At 37.0% G+C, this 22,775-nt stretch overlaps 1 protein-coding gene across 1 annotated transcript; it reads left to right on the forward strand.

Moving 5' to 3' along the window:
• Positions 1-12,871: 12,871 nt before the first annotated feature.
• Positions 12,872-22,404, forward strand: LOC121422708. Its single transcript, XM_041617877.1, has 2 exons — positions 12,872-13,473; positions 20,138-22,404. The coding sequence occupies exon 2, from the start codon at positions 20,310-20,312 to the stop codon at positions 21,432-21,434; it is 1,125 nt and encodes a 374-aa protein (XP_041473811.1). The 5' UTR covers positions 12,872-13,473; positions 20,138-20,309; the 3' UTR covers positions 21,435-22,404.
• Positions 22,405-22,775: the final 371 nt, after the last annotated feature.

Below are 22,775 nucleotides of genomic sequence, written 5' to 3' on the forward strand. Positions count from 1 at the left end.
CTCTTTCCATTTCGCCCTTGCTTTCCGGCAAAACTTAGAGAATACAGAAAAGGGGCGAGAGATGTTGGAGAATCACCAGTGGAGAATAGATGATTCTCCTGGACAGAGATATAACGGTAGCCTCTAACCCATTTTCCATTATACCCATTACTGTAAAGGCCAAAACGCAATTAAGACATACCGGGACTCACCGAACGTGCAAATGTAAATGGTGCACATTCTGGCGGGAGATAAAAATCATTAATTTATCATTCCCCATCCCTCCTCGGAGCAAATCTATTCCATTGCGGTTGGTGACCCCGAGGTTCTCAATCGACTCTGCATGTGCATGAGAAACTCTAAAGAAAGAAGACAAGTTGCGAATTACAGACAAGCACAAGACAAACCGAACGGAGCGCAAACAAAATGGCGGGGCATATTCCGTCAATCAAATTTCCATTCCCATGTACCCGTAATTCGCAAACCGATTCCGACGGGCATCAATATCAGCATCCCTCAAACCATTCTGATTTCTCTGATGAGCAATTAAGTCATTCCATCATTCAAATGGAAAACCCCGCCTAGAGCAATGCATAACATTCGCAGTGCAAATGACAAGGCGGGATGGTTCGTGACAAGCAATAAGATATGATTTCACCGAAAAAAAAATTGGGAAGAAGGGAGAAGGGAATATCGTGGAAAAATAAATGATCAACTCATCTCATTTGAACCATGTCCGAAGCCGTCAGAATAGACTTTGTCAGGCATGTATTTTTCATAAATCTACTTTGCAGATGGGTAGACAAAATGTATTTGCATTAAATAAAAGTTATAGGTCATTCAAAAGTGAATTGTCATAATTATTTTTCATTACATCATGTCTGGTAAAAACGAACATTGCATAAATGAAAATGTATAAAATAATTCAACCTTCTAAATAGACTATGCAATTTCTGTTTGGGGCAACTGTCCATCAGTCTACAAATTGCCCCTTAGTAGATTGCAAAAAAGAGCTGCTCGATATGTATCTAGAATTTCTGACTATCAAATTGAGAGCGGGAATACATTGATAAATCAAATCTCATCGCAAACTATTGACCGACGACGGGACTATTTTCTGGCTATTCTCATGTACAAGTGCATAAGGGGCGTCGCCCTTCCCTGCTTTTCATATGAAATTGAAATGTATTTCGATCGCCATGGCATGAATCCCTATTCAAACAATCATTTGAATATGCCGGAGCAGTAACTTGGAAAAAATCCCTGATGATATCCAAAATGCCATTTCAGTTAAAAGTTTCAAATATCATTATAAGACATTTAATAAATCGATAAGAGTTTATTTAACTTTTCTATTTTCGTTCATAATACTTAGAGTATTGTTATTATTAGCATGATGACACAAGAATACACTAATCTTTATCGATTATTATTATTTCCTTATATTGCACTGCTTATTAGTATTAATACAGATACAATCCGATAAGGTGAGGGCTATTCCTGCTTTAACATGATTTCATATCGATGTAAAAAACCTCTTTCATTTCCTTTCACTTCTTTATCTTACTATTTTGTTTTTTTTCTTTCTGATGTATCATTTTCTTAGCGTTATTTGAATTTTAGTCTTACTGTATATAATCATTCCTAATTATTTGTAATGTTTCCTTTTTAATGTGTGTATTTCTCTCTTTCAATGTGAAACAGCCTGTGAGCTGATACTGTTTTATTCTGTTGAAAGATGTTTTAATGTTTTAATATAATGTATATGTTTACCGTTGTGCTAACTCAGTTAGTAGAGCATCTGTCTCACAACTGAGATGTCGGGAGCTCAAGCCCCGGCCAAGTCAGACCAAAAGTAGTCAAAAGATGGGAGTTGATGCTATCCTGTCTGACGTTCAACGAATTAAGAGATAGAGCGGCGTCGATTTTGCGCTAATCAGTGGCTGCCGGGCCGAAGATCAATTGGTCAAAATGAATTTTCGCTGGATTTCTATGTTGTTTCTGTTTCGATAAAAGTATAGTTTCAAAATAAAAAAAACCCACAGATTTCAAATATATGGACCGGGCATTTGTTTGTAAATATGTGTATAAACCCTGACTGTCTAAAACCATTAATACCCCTATTTCAAAAAGTTCCTTCAATGCAAGTTCATTTGTGTATTTTAGACAAAACAGAATTAAGGGAGAGGGGAGGGGGAGGGACTGGTGATGTACACTTTCAGTTGGATCTTGTCTGGCCACTATTCATGTGCAATGTTGGAGTTCTGAATTAGCATAGCGAAATTAATTCGCCTTAAATCTGTTTAATTCGTTGTAAGCCCCCCCCCCCCTATCTTTCCCTTTCACCGCTCTCTCAGAAAGGAGATCCAAGTCACGCCAATGAAACAATGCAACCATATCGTTCGATAGTTGTAAAACAATTTGAGTTGATTCTGCTGGTGCGACTGCCATATACGTAGTAAATGATACCTTGATTAAAATTGCAACATGATCTGCCATCAACTCGTACAATTCGTGCTTTGGCATAATGTTCCAAATTTGTCCTATGAAATTTTGAAAAATCACTTATTTGCTAAAGCTTTTCCACAAAATTCACCAAAAGTGTGCACTAAATCTTCACATTCTACTTTAGGAAATGCCAAAGTTCCCCCGTGACAAGCTCGGTCGATTCGCTCCCTCGCTTTTAAGTTTCTTCGAAAATGAGTGCGTATCTTACCCCCTCCCCCCCCTCTAATCGTTGCACGCTGATTAATTTGGGGACGATAATAATGACAATTGTTTCTATGTTTTTTTTTTCTTTATTTCAATATTTCCATACTGCACCATTGATACTTCTGATTATCTATAGATAACCAACAACTATTGCCTTTTATTAGCTTCTCTAATTTTCAGATAGGGAGATAACTAATCATTACGATGGTTCAATTTAATTGTACGAATGTGCAATATTGCAACATCAGCGCACAAAGGGTATTAAAAAATCCTGCGTGTGGCCGTGCGTAGACCTACATCATTCTGTTCCTGATGAAAATATCAAAATAACTTGTAATGATAAATTGCTGTAAAGCATTTAGAGATAATTTGCCAAAAAACAAGTGTCACGTTTCCATTATATTCATTGCGTATTATGTCAAATTTCGGCCAACAGCTTCGTCGACATACGGTATAATCCACTTGGGAATGTATAAAACCATATCAAAATCGTTGAAATGTATCTAATTCCGAGCACGCGTTTTAATATGTTGACAATCGTTTCAACAAACAAGTCTATCAATTTCATTAAATATCCCCCACGGAAATCAATTGCATCTAACTGGGCAATTCAAATCAGATAATTGCTTTGTCATTTATTTCCCTCATATTCCATTTATCGTTGTTAGAATATTGTGCCCTGTTGCAGGGGCCGCGGGACCGGGGGGGGGGGGGGCTTCAGCCCTCACTTTCTTTTTCCAAAACCGTGTATAAACACGTAAAAATGACCATATGATTGTTATATTTAGCATGGTCAGCCCCCTCCCCCGCTTTGAATACCGTTCCGCGGCCCCTGTGTTGTACGCAGGTACGTTTAGTAGATTGGATTCATAGAAAATCAATAATTAGGCAAGTACCCTTTTTCTTCTTCTATTATTGTTATCATCCATATTTTGATTAGGTTTTAACATTATCATGATGAATATCAAAATTACAATCACCATTATTATTACCACACTCATTCTGCATGGGGCGCTTTTCTTGCGATATGTTCCCATCGCAAACATGTCTCAAAAACTTCGTCACAAGCATAGGATCCTCAAAAAACGTATACCATGTGAGCGAGCTCTTAGTAAATCCCTAGTCAGATCTTGAAGGTTAATTTTTACGAAGGTTCACCTCGAAGTTTACACGAACTATTAATTGACTGTATGATTTATGAACGTTCAAGCTATTCGCATTCGTTCTCATTTTCATTGTGAATGTTGGCGGGCTGCATTTTCTACACAAGGCATTCGCAAGACTCCGTGAGAACTTCGCACGAACTGCGCAAAACGTTGTTTGATATACTCAATCATTTCAAGAGTCTTCGAATTAGGACTTTGTCAGTTATTTCTAAGTATTACTTTGATATGAATCCTCCTCAACTTTTTATTCATTTTATTTCCTATTTTTAGAGTTGATGTGAGTGTTGGTCATGATAACTGCATCAAAATTTCTGTGTACGTTTCTGTTTATTTGAACGCAGAGAATGCAACAATACGTGGCGTCAAGCGTACATCTGTAATACTGATATTCAAAACAGCAGGCAGATCGCCTTTATCCCATCTCAGCTTAAATTACGAATAATTTGCTTTCGTTATGTTTTTGACGATTTCCCGGTCTTGCGTTGCGCATGCGAAGTACGGCAACCTGGCTGCTGTCTTCCTGGCTACCTCGACACATTGTCCTGCTCTACTTTGAAGTCATCCTCTTATTTGCTATTCTTTGATCATATTCCTATTTTGGTGTTTTCAAATGACAGAGGTTAGTACGACGATCGTCTTTCTCCCGATAAAGGTGTGAATGGCATTAATGGAGTCCATGGAAGAAAAGTATTGTCATGTTGACCAGAACAATTATGTTTTCCATTAGTTTCGTATTTTGGTTGCTTTTTGTCTAAAAACCTACCATTAACTTTCACCCCTTGTGTTTCCCCTCAGCGACACCCCCTTCTGCCCCCCCCCCCTCTCTCTCTCTATCTCTTCCCTTCTCTTGCCTTGCACTTGATCCTCATCAAACTGTTGAGACCACGTTGAAAGGCCGAGGGCGCACCAAACACGTGGGATATTTGCACGATCGACGAGGCTCTTTAAACAAATCGATTTCCTCCTCCTACTCCTCGTCCCCCGAGGGCCGAGTTACACTGGATCTTCTTCGGTCTATAGATTGTTCCATGTTCCCTACATCCATGCATTCCAGAATCCCGCGAGACATCGGCGAGAAAATTGTAATGAATAAATACATGATAAAACTCAAACGAGCCGTGAAGTTCTCGGTCTCTCTGTGTTCATTTAGAATTATCCCTTCGGTTCTACAATGGCCTGCCATTATCTTGATTACCAGTTTCATGTTTCACCTATCATATTCACACCTTTTTGAGTTACAGGGTGCGTTTCAGAAGGTATGGGCACTCCTGTCTAGGTTGTACATGAGTTAACAAATGTCCAAACCGATAGAGATGTCAATTATTACGGTTACAGTCATGACACGGTTCTATTTCTTTGATATGTCTTGATCCTCATGAAAACTGACCAAACTGTTACACATCTTTATTATCAATAACAAATTTGATACCTTCTAAAATATAACTGAAACGATCATAAAACCAATAGATGCTCTGCCATATACATGGTAGACAACCAAATTATAATTTACATCAAATATTTGGGTGGGGTAAGGCGCCTGTACACACGTCCTGCGCGCAACGTCGCTTTTTTAATACATAAGATAGTGTTGAACAATCTTTGGCCTCTCTTTGCGGTCTTTAGGATCTACAGTAGTCATCGATTATTATTTTATATAATTACGAATGCAATATAAGTTTGCGTGTCGAAAGAATTGCAGTTCACTGTGTGCCAAACACCCCACTGTGACCAAAGAACAAAAAAGTTTGTCCCACAAGGATTTGCCTTTGGTTCATTTTACTTCATCTGAACAATGTTTTCTTTCAGTGGCGTACCGTTGGTCATGGCATTGGGGGGGGGGGCACCAGCAAAAATTTGGGGTCACTCAGTGAGCGCGCAAAGCGCGCTCAAATACCAGGTATATAGGCCTATTGACCGTATAAAAATATTTCAAGGACTGTGCCATTAAACGGATATGTAATGTATCTCACTGATCAAATGATGCGAGCGCGAAGCGCGAGCTGAATTTTTTTTATATTCAGACCTAAAAAGGGACATAATAAGCAATTAAAAAAAAAAGAAAATACGTATTTGTCTCGTTAAACAAACAATGCGAGCGCGGAGCGCGAGCTCAAATTTTTGTATTTATTGACCCCAAACAGACACAGTTTAAGGACTACTTTAGGAATCAAATAGGAGAATATACATATCTCACCATACTCATCTAATTTGAGTGCCAAGCGCTTGCTTATTTTGTTAGAAAACATGGAACACTTTTTGTAGTCATTGTAATCTTGATTAAAATACACATCTCACCAATCAAATATTGCGAGCGCTAAGCGCGAGCTGAAAATTTAGGAAATTCAGACCTGAGAGAAGCATTTTAAGGCTTGTTTTTACGAATTTTAGCAATTTACGAAGACCATACGTATTTCACTAACAAAATCATGCGAGCGCGAAACCCGAGCTGAAAATTTTGTATATATTGACTCCAAACAGGGACATTTTAAGGAATATTTCTTTTTTAGAATCCAGTAAGAGTATACATATCTCACCATAGTCATCTAATGCGAGTGCCAAGCGATTGCTGATTTTGTTAGAATCACATCCAAACATATGAAGAGCCTTATTTTGCAGTCATAGTAATCATGATTATCATACGCATTTAAAGTGCCAGCTGAAAATGTAGGAAATTCAGATTTGAAGATTGGCATTCTAAGGCTTGTTTGTAGAATCTACTAAAACTATCCGTATTTCACTAACCAAATGATGCGAGCACGCAACGCGAGAAGAAATTTTGGATATTCAGATTAGAAAAAGAGACATTTTAAGGACTGATTTTAGGAATTCATGAAGAGCAGACATATCTCACCAATCTACTAATTCGAACGTGAGCACGGATAGAAAATGGGACATCCACTTTAAGTAGTCATGAAAAAGAAGCATTTGTCACTATACAAAAAACAATAATAATTCGAAGTATGATAAAATATATTTGGTGCATATTGACTTGAAAAACAGGACTTTTTAGTACAACATGATTATATATCTCGTTAAACAGACAATGTGAGTACCAGGAATAATGAATAAATACATGTAGGCCCTGAGCTCATAATGTTTCATAAAGTTATGAAAAAATATTTCTTATATAATATAACCATAACATATTATATAATATAACATTATAATGTACAATAATTTCTTCTTTCCCACTACGTTTCATTCTTCTCTCTCTTTTTCTCCTTTTTCTCCCGTTTTTTTTTTTTTTTTTTTTTTTTTGGGGGGGGGCAGCCGATTGGGGGGGGGCACGTGCCCCCCATGCCCCCGTAGTTACGCCACTGTTTTCTTTTTTTTTCTAAGAATCATCACGTGAACTACATTTCGTGCTGCCTTCCGATGCATTCCTGTCATCAGTCATTAGGTTAAACTCTTAAAGGCAGTTGCTAATCTTTGAGTCTTATTCATTCTCAATGTGACTGATAGAGTAATTAATCTAAGAACAGATTTCATATTAATAACGTAAGGAATTCTACGCAATTTCCAACATAACACGGGGACAGAAAACTATTGCGTTATTTTCACGTTACATTTTTAAACTATAAATTAATGATAATAAACATGGATAAAATGATAATGATAATACATGATGGTAATAGATAAATAACAGGAAAAAGATGAGGGGGAAGAACGGAAAGATAAAGGGGATATGTTCTCCAAATCCACTCAATATAGAATCGACTAATACCCTACATGCCTCACATCATTAGCAGAAAACCCACGGGTGCTAAAAGCAGGTCGGTAGCATTGAAATACAGATAAGATCTTCCTAAGAAGCCTCGTCTTGTATCCCTTAATTATTTAAGTGTCAGGCATATACTTCTTAGATATAGCAATGGAAAGCTCGTTATATAGAGAAAGAGAAAATAAATTAGCATTATCTGCTCACAAGGGTCTGCCGCCGCCTTGTCTACTAGCAGTGATGAACATACAATAGGATATAGTTGAATATCGCTGTGACTAATATTGACCTTATTGACACTCCCAACATAATTATCGATTTGTTTGCCATCTATTCGATTTCCCCTTCCCCTTTTGATTGAAAAGGGGATATTGATAAACATGGATATATTTATATGATATATAGGGAATAAAAAACACAATAACACTAAACGAAACTAATCAATTGACCCCCTCCCGAAACATTTCTTCCCCTCTCCCACTTCTCTTCCTCCCACTCCGACCCCCTCTGTTTTGTCTTGCAAACAAACACACACCACACACACACACATCCTCGCAGACTATGGGCATAGGTCCATACGCAGACACACTCACTTCTCCATCTTTATTAGATGAATTCATGAAAATCTTACGTGCAATGGGGCCTAATTTACAGAAAGAGAAAGTCTGATGAAGCTAAATAACTTGATCAAATATGATATTTTCGGATTTAGTTTTCGTAACCAATCCCTCTTCCCAACTATGTTAAATGGACACCATTTCATACTTTTTCACCGACCCCTTCCCCATCACCGCTCCCGCTCATCAATTGAGTCTCCAATCTCTGCAGCTTCAGCTATACTTCTTCCGCCACCCCAGCCTCCATGCCCTCGCTCCCGATTTAAATTTCATTGTTTTTCGTCAATTTAATACTGAATTGATACCAAGTTGAAAACACCGTGGAGCTACTCCATGAAAGCACTTTGATGTTACATTAAAGTGTTAATGCATTTTGCCCCAGTCACACCCACAAACCAATCTCCATGCCGACTGATGGTGTCATGAAAGACAATTCTAGCTTTGATCGGTCTGGAGAGCTTCGTTGGTCTGTTGGTCATGTTGGTGTGACTGAAGGATTACTGCGTTCGAAGAACTCACCAGTGCACTCTACAGTCGAATCCGTTGCACATACACTGCAAACACGCCGGTGTTAACTTAACACGAGCCTGGTGTCTATATAGGTCCATATACACGAGAAGCGTTGAAACAACACCAGTTGAGAATCAAACCGATATTGGTGTAACACTAATTGGTGGTGCTTTAATGCCGAATTGGTGTTAGCCTAACGCCAAACCGGTGTTGTTACAACACCTCTCTGGTATGGACCGATACCCTCTAAAAATGAAGTGCTAATTTAGCACTTACAGTGCTTGTATAGGGACTGCACTACGAGTGCTGCTTTTTCTAGTTTAAATTTGAAATAAAATCAGCACTCTTAGTGCAGTCACTATACAAGCACTTTATTTTTTTTACAGTGTATAGATACCAGGGGGGCGTTTCATCAATATTTTCGTCCGACAAGTTGTCAGATCTGACAACTTTCCTGGATTCTGATTGGTTGAGAAGCACTGTTACTATAGTAACTGTCGGATAAAACAGGACTTGTCGGATAAAACGTCTGACAAGTCCTTTCATGAAACGCTCCCCGGGCTGGTGTTAGATTAACACCGGCGTATATATTGCAGTTTACCATTCATATGAACGTATCACAAGTAAAATCAATAAGCACAACATGTTGTAAGTATTAAACTGATAGGGGTAGGTATTTCGTGCAGTAATTACCAAGAACAGGAAAGTAGTATTACCCTGGTTTTATCCGAAAGTAGTTTCAAGGTAATACGCCCTGGGTTGGAATAGACCGGAATACATCAGATTCATTTGTTCTGCCGCCCTAATCAATGAGAGTATCATATCTCTCCTCTCTCAGCCCCCCCCCCCACCCCCCTATATCCCTCTCTCACTCTTCATATATCCCTGTAAAAGAAACCATCTGCTCTGATATCGTCGTTATGAACAGGTATATTGACTCCTGTAATATTACCTAATCAGCATAGTGCATTCACTATCTCCAAATGACCTTTTATTTCTCTGCCATTAGGGGAATGGAATGGCAATATTCCTAATGAACGGGACCAAAAAGAAGATAACAATGACAAATGTGTTTTCTGTGTTTTTGGTATATTGTAATAATAGGAGTGCATTGCTAAGTATGAAATGTGTTATTGTGTACTTCTTTAGTTTCACTTTTAATAAGTATATACATTCTTGTTTGTTTTATTTCCGTTTGTAAAATAACAAATACAAAGTACATATACATATAACATGAGAAGATGCGGTTAATGTTAAGGTACAAGAATAAAAGGTAAGGCAATAAAGTTGATTATACGTCTGGTAATCCATATTCAGCTGCAATAATGCATTGCTGCTGGTCTTCCATGGAGCCAGTTTACTTGCAATAAGGCAGCTGATTACCATAATGTAAAGGAAGTTGACCATCAGACATAAAAGTGAACTCATTGAAAAAAAAAGAGTTAATGCGAGTTTTATTTTTGAAGGAAAGCACAAAACCATTACACTAGCAGTGCCTGTTTCACTAATTTGATGTGTTCTCTGTAATTGAAATAGTTTTAATTCGCATAAATAATTAATATACATTAAATATACAAACGCAGTATCCAACACAATAGTGCCGTTGCTATCATTTATGAATTTATCACACAAACGCTGCAGAATGTTTCCTGCAGTAATTGATAATTGCATTAGCCAAATAGTTATTATCGGTTTAACTTTCAAATTTGCAAAGATTGATTGCACAGAGTAAAGAAATAAAAGGAGTGAGACAAGGGTAAAGAGAGAAAGAGAGAAGTGAAGGTGGGGTTGTGAAAACGGATATAATGGGGGGGGGAGTGGAGAAGATGTTATTAGCATTGCGCCAAAAGTGAGAAAAGTGAAGATCGATGAGGGCGATGTGCCAGGACTCTCCATTTTACACATTGAGATCGCAAGATTTGTCCGTTATCATGGTTATTTGGTTATTTTCATTCATGCGAGGTTGCCACGCGAAGTTAGATTTTTCTGACATTTAGCTGAATTCATCTCTTTACACTTACACAATACTTAACAGCGTTTTAGGGGGTGGAGTTGGGGTGGGGTCTGTGTGGTAAACATATATCCAAAAAATGCTTATATTAGATCTAGTTTTGATTGTGAATACATGAACTAACGTAACTCGAGTTAAAGCGGGAAAATTAACAATTCTTTATTAACCATGGCGTGGATTTAGCTCCTTCTGGAAAAAAGCTGTATTGGGTTTAGTTCTTTTGGAGTAAAACATAAATTTGGAATCATTTTTGCAAACCTTTCCAAGAGTATTTTCAAATGCAATATGGTTTGTTCATAGTTCCCACGTCTGAGATACACACAAATTATGGTCAATATTGACTCTTGGATTCAAGCTGTTTATATATATTTCAAGCAGTATCTGCTGACTGTAAGATAATCATGCCTATTTCACCAGACGCCTCTCCAGTTTACAAGGTTGGTCCTTTGAAAAAAAAAATTATTATTATTTCAGACATTACTTTCTATAGCCTTTTTTCTCATGTACATGTAAACGCTAACCATTAAAATCTGAGCTAGAAGGTCACACTTGTCACCTGTGTCTTTGATATGTTACAAAAATGAAGCCCAGAAAAAATTGCGTTCGAAAATAATTATTTAGTGCTTCAAAAATTGAAATATAAAGTGATCTTAAGTTCATCCTATATACTTATGTGTACTATTTAGGTGTCTATAAGACGCCTATTTACAAAATCGGGGTTTGCCTTGTAGTTTTAGCTTTTCATTCTCAATAATGGTTGTTTTCAGGGTTTATTAGTTCTAATACATGCACTTGTACACATGTTTCATCTTTGTTTGATAATTTTTTTAATTCGGCCGCTCACAAAGTTAAGCAATACCTTTAAACCACATGAGTCGATAGAAACATAAATGATGAATCTGTAAAAATACATTTTGCGCGTTTAAACATTTTTGGAAAGAGCGGAAAGTATACAGTCTCCATAATTCATTTGCAAATCTAACTATGTGTAAGATCAAAACAATATATAAGTGATAGAGTAATATCAATATAATGAATAACAATGAATAAATAAGTAAATTTAAACTAGTTTGCAAGTCTGTCATCTGCTTTGTGTTAAACTTAATATTATATTCATTAAGTTCTTTTGTGTTTTTAGAATTGTAGTATATTTATTTTGCTATATAGGGCCTACAACATGAATAATGATCAATGCATCTGTTTAAATTAATTGAAGGGTCTATTTTGCATCTTGATAAAAATGTTGTTGGGGCCGTTATGACTTTGTGCTAGCATTCCTATCAGGATTATCATAACTTGCCTTAGAGTGGCTTCTAATGCAAGTTCATGTTGATTTTCGCAAAGTATGAATCATCTTTACGTGGATGTCAGCTCAAAATCGGAAGTGTATGGTGATCAAACCCTTATTCTTTTTATTGTTTAGATGCATCTTGTTTGTGTCTCAGTCAGCTTAAACCTCAAATTATCTCATTTTCGAAGCTTGTCATTTTCAATTGGACCGATGCTTCAGCCTTGAATTATAACAAAGGGTTACAACTTTTGGATTTGGCATTAACAAATCACTTTTGTGTGGTTGACCTTCTATTATCTATTCATGATTAGTTTCGTGTGTTTCCCCCTAATAACAAGCAATATTTTTTTGCTTGGGTATTGTCTTGACCATTATCCATTGCCCTTGATCCGACTCGTGCCTTTTCTTGTTAGTTCTTTTGAACCGACTCACCCGCGAAGAGACGGCAATCAATTATTGGAGAGCATTGTCTATGAACTATGCTGTGGAATGCCGTGAAATGACGACGGGTGGGCGATCGGTTTGTCTAACAAGACAATCGATTTGGTATCTACTTCTCTTGTTGGCTATTGATCAGTTTTCTTTTCTATTCATCAACTTTTTACATCGCTGCTTTTGTTGCAAGACGCCAAGGGGCAATCAGAGGGATGTAGTCTATATTTACAGACCATATTATAGCTTGAAATAATATCCCGGCTGAAACAATGGGTTAATCATATCATCCATGCGCTGCAACCAATTGATACATCTCATCCATGAATATCTATAAGTATTAAGAGAAATAGAGGATTTGGAGGTCACTTATCTTTGGATTGGATGAACATTGGCGAGTCGGACTTCCAAAGAGGTCTGCGAAGTGGACAGACTCCAATCAGAAACCATGAATGGTTGAATGCTTGGCAACGCACGCTTAGACGAGTTCTTACAATCAGGTGACAAGTAAAGAAATGTTTTGTCAATAGCACTAGTCGATAGTGCACACAGATCAGAGAATATAATAAAGTACTTCTTTGGGAGTATCTGGATCCGGGCACTGTCGGGGCTTCTTCAGCAAAGGTGAAGAAAATTTAGCAAGGTTTAAAACTGGGGGCATCTAAAGGCGTGAAAATTCTCAAAGTATTGTCACAAGTGTGTTTACAAACGGATGAGGAGCGTAGGCTGAAGCGATTACACCAAACTTGTTTCGATGTAAAGTGTTGAATAAATAAAAACCCTTGTCCGTCTGCTATCCACTTCAAGCTCGAAGACAGCCTCAGTCGGGTCGCCAGACCAGAATACTCGGACTAACTGGGAGAGTATGGTGTCTTCTTATAGGAGATATTCCTGTGACTAGATTTGCGTCTTGCTTAAATTTCCTTGGAAGAATTCGGATGGAAGTAAGCAGTCCGAAGGACAGCTAACAGAGGACGGGGTTCTTAAATTTTGAGAAAAATGGCGAAGTCAGAGAGAAATTTCGAATAGATAAACAAGTAAGTGAAATGATCGTTCTATCTTTAGTATCAGATTATTATTGAAATGTCATTTTAAATTATTCTGATTCAATCATCTCTGTTCACAAAAGATTAATGATAAAGCATTTTTGGCAGTTGTTTCGTTCTGGATTTTCTGTTTATTTGTCATTATTGAAAAAAGCACTATGGTTCCTTGTTGAAAATACTTCATGAATTGTAGGCAAAATATTGAATCCCCTCTAAACAATCTGGATAAAATAGTGATATAGTAACCAAAAAATACGTTCATATAATGTGTAAAGCCTGAAAAGAGGGAATATGATTACTTATTCCTTGGTACTTTACACTGAACAACGACTCCCCCACCCTATACACTATAACCCCCCCCTCCTTCGCCCCCACGTCGCTCTTGGCACTCCTCCTTTCGCATCACGCTCTTTTTTTAATTCTTAATTACATGAAAGATCGTTTGATATTACAAAGGCCTACCCCAAAATAAAACATGCAGCCCCGGATATTATAAAGAATCAATAGTGATTAGATTCTTGCCACTAAGGGTATAAAGTTGTCGACGAGATGACTTATTGATTAAAAAGACAATGGCTATATACTGCGAAGCCAAACATACAAAATGGGCACCCCTTTAGTCATTTAGTGGTCATGTCGTATAGGCCCAGACACCAAAAACTACATGTTAACAGCAGCAATGATGATTTAACATAAAACAAAGTGGCATCACTCTAAAAAACATAAATGTTAATCAACATTTGAAAGGTTGGATGTCATATCCAGCCTTGCACAAATCTGTGAATCCAACATTTAAAATGTTGGGTCGAACCATTTGAAGTCACTTCAAATAGTTCGACCCAACACTTAAAACGTTGGATTCACAGCTTTGGTAAATGACATTAAGAAAAGGTTGTCACTTCTCCAACCTTCTACACTGCAAAAAACCCGGTGTTGATTTAAAATCAGCCCGGAATTATGTCCACATCAAAGAAGTGTTAAACTACACAGGTTTTGTATTAGTCTATCACGACCAGATTTGTATCAACACAGCATCTGTTTGATTCTAAACTGTAGCCTATATAGATTCCGGGCTGGTGTTAAATCAACGCCGGAGTTTTTGCAGTGTATATGTTGATTTAACATTTCATTTCTACCTCTCCAACTCACTTTCTTTTTCTTGATTTGGCCTCAATTTTCCTATATTATTCCATTCAATCATTGTTCTGTCCATACCTCTTTCCCTTCCTTCTTTACCACCCCCTTCCCGGCATGTCTCCTCCAACAGCAAGGGACGCTACGAAATAAGATTTTATTTGATGTAATCAACACTGCCCCCATCCCAAATCAGCCCTCCCCATTTCCCCTGCCCCCTCCCACAACACGCAGAAAGTGTCAGGGGAATCGAGGAGGGTCACGTGTCACATTCTCTAGTTCAAGGTAAACCGTGTAACACTCTGCTCAAAACTCGACGTCGGGGTCAACTACATGACATTCTCTGCCCCTATCCGCACGCAGGGGGTCTTGTATCTACCACACAAACATTTCGGTGATACGACGCACATGACATAGATTACCGTATCTTTCATGATTAGACCTTGGGCTTATACGGTGTAAAAAGTACTGTTAAGGTCGGTTACCATGGCATTTGCTCCTGAGACAATGCACACATTAATCCAAACACAGTACACAGCAAAAACTGTGTTGTTAACGTTGTACATTGAGGACCACACCAGTTATTTTACACCGGTGTTAAATTGGTGGAGTTTGTTTTTACACCTCTAGGTGTTATTACAACACCCTTGGTTGTTACATTTACACTCTTTGGTGTTATGTTCAGTATTTAGGGTGTTAATTTAACACCTCAGGGTGTGGTCCTCTATTAACACCAATTGGTGTCAGTTTTAACACCACAGTTTTTACAGTGTACCGTACTTCAAACTCATAGGCCTGGGAGAGTGGGGTAAATGAGGCCATCATTTTTTCACAATTGAAGAGCTCGTTTGCAAAAGGGGTTAGGTCCATTTTTCATCAAATTTGATTTTTATGTCTTAATGTATAGATTTTTAGTAGCTCTATAAGATGATACCAAAGAAAAGTTGAAATTCCTATTAAAAATTGAACTAAAATGTCAAAGAAAAATCACATTTTTTCAAAAGGGGTTAGGTCCATTTCAGTTTAGTTGCAAAAGGAGTTAGGTCCACACATATTTTTTTGGAAAAAAAATTATCATAAGAAAGATGAAGACAGGTAGATTTCTATAATAACCCAATTTTATGTTATCATGGTAGGGTATCATAAAAAAATAGTTTCGCATACGAGTATTACAATATGGAAGAATAAAAAAAAAATGATTTTTGGAGTGGACCTGACCCCTTTTGCAAACAAACTCTTCTGAAGAGCTCATTTGTCAAAAGGGGTTAGGTCTATTGTTCTTAAATTATATTGTTTCTGTCTCAAAACTTCTAAATTTTTAGTTGCTCTGATGAAAACAAAGAAAATTAAAAATTTTCATGAAAACGTGAATAAAAGTGGCAAAGAAAAATCACTTCTTTAATAAAAATAGATTGGATTCATTTCAGTTTAGTTGCAAAAGGGGCTAGGTCCACAATGATGATTTTTTTAAATAATATATAGAAAAAAAAATGAAGGCAGGTAGATTTCTTTTACACCCAATGTTATGTTCACATGCATTGATAAGAGTAGAACATCATGACAATTTAGTTTCTCATAAGAATATTGCAGTAAGTGAGAATAAAAAACATGTTTTTCTCGGAATGGTCCAAAGTGGACCTAACCCCTTTTGCAACTAAACTCTTAAATTCTAATAATTTTTTTTCAATGCATAGCAGTAGAAACCGTTACAATTAGAGGTCTAATAGTAGGACAACAGTAGACCTACATTTTCCAATAGATGAGAACTAATCATTCTCATTTGCATATTACTGTTGTCAGATGTTGAGGCCCCTTTATTAAAGAAATATTTTGTGCAGCTATAAAGTAATATTTATTCACTTGGTTTGAACTAGTAACAGTCACATGATCAATATCTAATTATTTCCCTAAAAACCCCCATTTGATTTCCAAAAGGTCCCCATTCAAGGATTCATTTATATTTCCAATATTGTGGAAAAAGTGATTGTCTGATTGTGTTTTCAACTGTCACAGTTATATCTCTGTGTTTCTACATGTTTTTATTTGAAATGGACAATTTTAGTGTACAAAAGCGAGTGTGGAGATGTACACTGAATTTTACCGTTTTACCAGATATAACTACAGTATATACAGCGCGTCCCCCCAAAAAAAATTTCCCTCTGACAAACGGCTGAAATAGTTCTAATGCAACACTGAGACAATATTATAGGGCAATGTTTTCACTCATTTCAACTACATGTACTGCATTCTTGTGTCTTTAATAATTTGTTATTAAGTTATTGAGGTCACGTTGACTTACCTATTTGATTAAGAAAATCAATTTCCACTGGTAATGTTCGAATTTGCAAAATTACACTTGTGATTTGTCCGTCATTGTTTAGCTTATTGTACTCATCCATTTTTTCAGGTTGATACACCTATTCCCAATATCAATCATAAAAAAATCTTCATGATGGATATTTCATTCCCTTCTGAACATGCTCTTGTTTGTGATTTGATCAGCCTGGTCAGATCAGGGAATTGTCCCTGCTCAGATCCTGGATGTTAAATGGGGGTTAACATGCTAGAGGCAGTACATAAATACTGCATTGCTGCGAACTTGGAATGGGCTGAAATTGACCACTGTTACATAACATAATTCGTATCCAAACCGCTGAAGCGAGACCGATGATTTTTTTTATAGAAGTTAGGTTATGAAATGAGCTTTCTAGTTCTGTTCATTTAATTGAATATGATACTATATTTTGGAATCAATTCAGCCGTATATGTCACAGGGACATTTTTTTTGGGACGCGCTGTACAGAGTTTATTACGTTTCAATGGGGGGGGGGGATGGCTCATTTGCCCCATCGGGCATGTTAATTTTTCAGGCTTCGAGTCAGAATAAAAAAGTGAAGTTTACTGCAGTACTAGCATGTATAATATCAAACCTTACAGCAGTAAACTAGGAAAAAAAATAAACTACACATTACTGGGTAGGTACATGTACAATACTAGCTTCTCTAAAGTGGCAACGCTGCTTTCAAAATTTTGATTTTGAGGTGCTGTTGCGTTTGTGCTTCTCATGGCCATGTGCATTAGACTATGAGACATTCCTTGCCCAAGATATATAAACAGCAATCCATTTGACACTGGAATACTTGATCAGTGAGCTAAAAACTAAATGGGGGTCTTATTTACCACTAGGCCTCAATTACCCCCACTCTCCCTTGCATGACAATATATCAGTCATATCATCCTGATCCAAACACGTCATCACAATCATATTACTATCCACATATCTTTAAAGGTCAAGTCCACCCCAGAAAAAATAATGATTTGAATAAATAGAGAAAAATCAAACTAGCCAAACGCTGAAAATTTCTTCAAAATCGGATGTAAAATAAGAAAGTTATGCCATTTATAAATTTTGCTTATTTTTCACTTAACAGTGATATGCACAAACCAAATGAGACAGTCGATGATGTCCCTCATTATACAATATTTCATTTTTTAATTTTTTTTTTATAGATTTGAGAATAAGGACCAACTTGACTGTATCATATAGTATGAAATAATGCTCATTCCACATGTTCAGGGAGGAATTAATCGTTGTTTCACTTGACAATAAGGAGAAAAATTGAAAATTCCCTATTTCATGTAATAAAATACAAAATGAATAGTGAGTGGATGACGTCATCAGTCTCCTCATTTGCATACCCATCATGATGTGCTGTTTTGTGAAATTAAGCAAAACTTTAAAATGTCATAACTTTCTTATTTTACATCCGATTTTGATGAAATTTTTAGGGTTATGCTTGTTGGATTTTTATATTTTTATTCGAATCAACTTTTTGTTGGGTTGGACTCGTTCTTTAACGAAATTAGAGGAGGGACAATTTTTTACAGGTCTTGAGAAAATGTCTTGCCATCAAGAACAACACCGGTCGTTTAACTGGGCGTTAACATAACACCCTGGGGCCAAACATTACACCAAACAGTGCTACATTAAATTCACCCTGACGAAAAATATTGTAAAAATAGCAGGATTTTTTTTTTTTTAAATATGGATGAAGGTTTGAGGAAAATCCATTCAAATTCAGAAAGTTATCAGAATTTCATTTTTTATTTGTGACGTCATAAACGAGCAGCTTCCCGATAAAGTTGTGTAATATAAAATGTATAAATGTAATTTTTATGGTTCGTAATGAATTAATTTTTGAGTTTAAGAGCGGGTTTGAAGTAGTTTGTGTATTTGTATACTGAAGTTACAATAAAACTCCTCAATTTTCTGAGAAAATTCAATTTCATTGATTTGTTACTATACGATATGTAGAAAAGCTGCTCGCATATGACGTCACAAATCAAATAATTAAAATTCTTATAACTTTTTTATTCTTTGATGGAAGTTCTTCAAACCTTCGCCAATATCTAATTTATTATTTTGCTGCTATTTTTACAATAAATATTTTTCAGAATGAACTTCCCTTTAATAATTAGAGTACATGTAAAACCACTGTTTTTGCATGGTACTGGGTCGTTTAGTTACCAAAAGCTGCTGCTGCCCCGCCTTGAATATACTCTAAAATACATAGACCTCTTCTTGCTTCCAATGGTAGTACTATTGTTTGATGATGTCATAATGACCGGCAAGTTGGTCGTGTTTATGGTCTTGACGAATACGGTGTCCATAAACTACGCAGAGCTTCGTTTTGTTAGTTTGCATAACACCGATTACCGGTGCCATAAAATTGGAATAGGGGCTATCTTCCAGAAAATGGCAAAGGTAATGGGACCTAATGGTACCCGATGGTGATAATGAAATAGCCCACGCTATTTAGCCCCCCCCCCATACCAAAAAAAAAAATCAGTGTACTAAATTTTGAAGGCCCCTCTCCTCGTCCACCCTCTTCTCATCCATGATGAGAAGATTAAAATATAAACGTCATGCCTTTTTAAACATTTTCGTTGAAAAGGAGACATTATTCAACGAGTTCAATCATGAATGATCGATACAGCTCATCACACATATCGACCATGGAACAAACTTCGCATCTATAGTCATATTAATCCTTATTTATTTTTAGAGTGGTTCACCGGCTAAAATAACATGATCAGAATAAATGATATGAAATAAGCAAGTGAAATACCGAGAATGCTATTAAAAGCAAATAAGAAAAGCGTAGTTGCATTTTTTCCCCAAAAAATATTTTCAGTAAAATTGTTTGTATCAATGTAATTATGGATTTGCAGTGATGAAGCTTCTTTGATGTCAAGTTTTAGACAATCCTGAAATAATCATGGTTATATTTTTTGTGGCAAAAATTTTGATTGACTATATTAGTGTATTTCAATATTTTTGTTTTTCTCAATCTTTATTTTCTTTCTTTTCGAGGGGGAGGGGTCAATAATCTAGTATTAACTTAACAAAATACAGCAAGGTAAAGATTCATAATTTTCCTTAAATTATAAAGTTATCTGATTGGAACGATACAGTTTCGAATACAACTGATCAACTCTTGTCTTTTTCTTTCTTTTACAGGTATTCTGGAGTAAAACAAAGTGATGTAGCTTTAGGCCGCGAAAAATATATAACAAAATAATTACTCATCACGGAAACGGACACTGTACGAATGGATTAACAGCACTACACAGTATAGATGCTTTCCTTGGAAACATTACAAACGATATGCTTATTTTAAGGTAGCGAAACCATGAAACATGAATCAAAGACTATTCATGTGGATGAGCGACCAAGCTTTGCCGGAAGTTTGGTCACCATATTTGCTGGACAAGGAGCCCGAGCAGCTGACAGCAAGACCACAAGAGAGAACCTTCCAGGAAAGAGTAGAGTGGGACGCATCCTTCTCAATGACAACCACAGCCAAGACCGGCTCCTGGGAATGAAGCTTGCGGACATCCATCAGATGCAACGGAAGGCAGAGACCTTCATATCGCATCAACAGAAGACCTTCCTCGCAAAGATGGAGAAGCGTCAGGATACTTGGGTTAGGGAGCACATCAGGTTCTCGAACGGTACCAACCTGATAAGGCAACCCGAGGATGACGACGAAGACGTCCCGCCCACCAGAGAAACTTACAAGTCATTTCTTGAGGGTGGTGAACGTCAAGGGGTCGATTCATCAGATGCTACGAAAGGAGACGATGGAACTCTCCCCGCAATAACGTATCTTACAGAAGGAACAGATAATTCGAATTCAACAAAGAATGTTGGAAACGGTGCAACAATCTTCTTAAAAGAACCTGACGTCACCGATCGAACACCGAATAAAGGATTTGTAGGTCTACCCCCAATCACACAAGCAAAGAAATCTGGATTTGCCCCATCTGGAAATGTCGATGATGTGTTCGATGATATGGCCTTCAAGCGAAGTGCCCGAAAATGGCCACCAGTTAAGAGTGCAGAGGATGGGACAGGAAGTTTACCAGTTATAGATCTTAATGATCCAAGAACAGGTACCGCTGGAAAGGAATCTAAAATGAGTGCAATAGAAGAACTGGAAGAATTTCCAGAAAAATGTAGCCCCACACCAAAGTTCCTCTTATCAAGATCCCTACCCTTGATGCAGTTGGAAGAACCTCAATCTCGGAAGCTACGAGCCCGTAGAGAACATCAACCAAAGATCCGACGGAAGAGATCGAGGAACATGAGTGCAAGGGTGATCGAGAATGACAACCCTTTATCGGATGACAGGTTTGTCAAGCTGCATGCACTCTTGGCCAGTGAAGTAGTTGCTGATCATGAGACGAGGGAATTGTCGGCAATTGCGCGAGGGTTCCTTGCCGCAAAAAGGTTTGGACAAGGTTGGAAGAAGTAGGTACCAGAAGTATCACTATACAAACAGACAAAGAGTAAATGAATCCAATATTTGAATTTCCTTATGGTATCTTTTATCATTGTTCTGATTTTTAACAAACCTTTCTTGGTCTGCTTATGAAAATTTCGTAATACTCTAGGTTTACCCGGACCAATATTTCAGTCCACCTGGGAACGGGTAGTCCACGCATAGTGATATCTAATATGTAATGCACCAAACCATCCCAGGGCCCCGTTTCATACAAGTTTCTACTATGGTAAATTTGCCGTCCGATGGTAACTACCATGGTAACGCTGATCAATAGCCAATCAAAATCAAGGATTTCGTGCAAGTATTGGATGGCAGAGCTACCATAATGATAACTTTTATGCAACGGGGCCCAGACTGTCCGGGAAGGGAGACACCACATGTTACTTTCATATTTGGTTTCTAAACCCAAATTCTGGTTAAAAAAAACAGTAATAATATTTAGCTTGTATTTGCTTTTGACCGATGAAATATAATACTTTACAGTTCTAGGCCCGTAACACACACATACGACAATGGTTACAAAGTGAATTTGCTGGCTTAACTGTGATTTCATAATATTTAGTGATTTAGTAACTTAAAAAAACCCGGGCACAGCAAGTAACGAGCTATATTATGCTACTCGTGATCTACATGTAAAAGAAGTAGCAGCCTTCTCTACTCTATGGAATCTATTTTTACCCGATTTATCCTTTGGTTTTTAAGAGGAATAAAAAGATTAATTATTTCGAAATGAACATTGCACTGTACAAAGCATTTTCATACATCACTTATTATATCAAAGACATTAAGAGTGCAGTTAGAATCACAACACCGTTTTTGCAAAGGTTGCGGTTATATTGGTTTACATTGGCATATTCTTGACAATTCCAAGTCCATCCCAACAAAAACTTGATTTGAATAAAAAGAGAAAAATTCATCAAGCATAACACTGAAAATTTCATCAAAATCGGATGTAAAATAAGAAAGTTATGACATTTTAAAGTTTCGCTTCATTTCACAAAATAGATGAACGAGCCAGTTACATCCGAATGAGAGAGTTGATGATGTCACTCACTATTTCTTTTGCTTTTTTATTGTTTGAAATGTGAAATATTTTGATTTTCTCGTCATTGTCATGTAAAATTAAGTTTCATTCCTCCCTGAACACGTGGAATTCCATTATTTTAACATTTTGTGCTTAAGGCAAGGGGGTCCTAATCATCAAATTCGTAAAAATTGAAATATTGTATAATTCAAACAATAAATAACAAAAGAAATAGTGAGTGACATCATCGACTCTCTCATTTGGATGTAACTGGCTCGTTCATATAA

Source organism: Lytechinus variegatus, chromosome 10 (genome assembly GCF_018143015.1).
Source record: "Lytechinus variegatus isolate NC3 chromosome 10, Lvar_3.0, whole genome shotgun sequence".
Lineage (NCBI taxonomy): Eukaryota > Metazoa > Echinodermata > Echinoidea > Temnopleuroida > Toxopneustidae > Lytechinus > Lytechinus variegatus.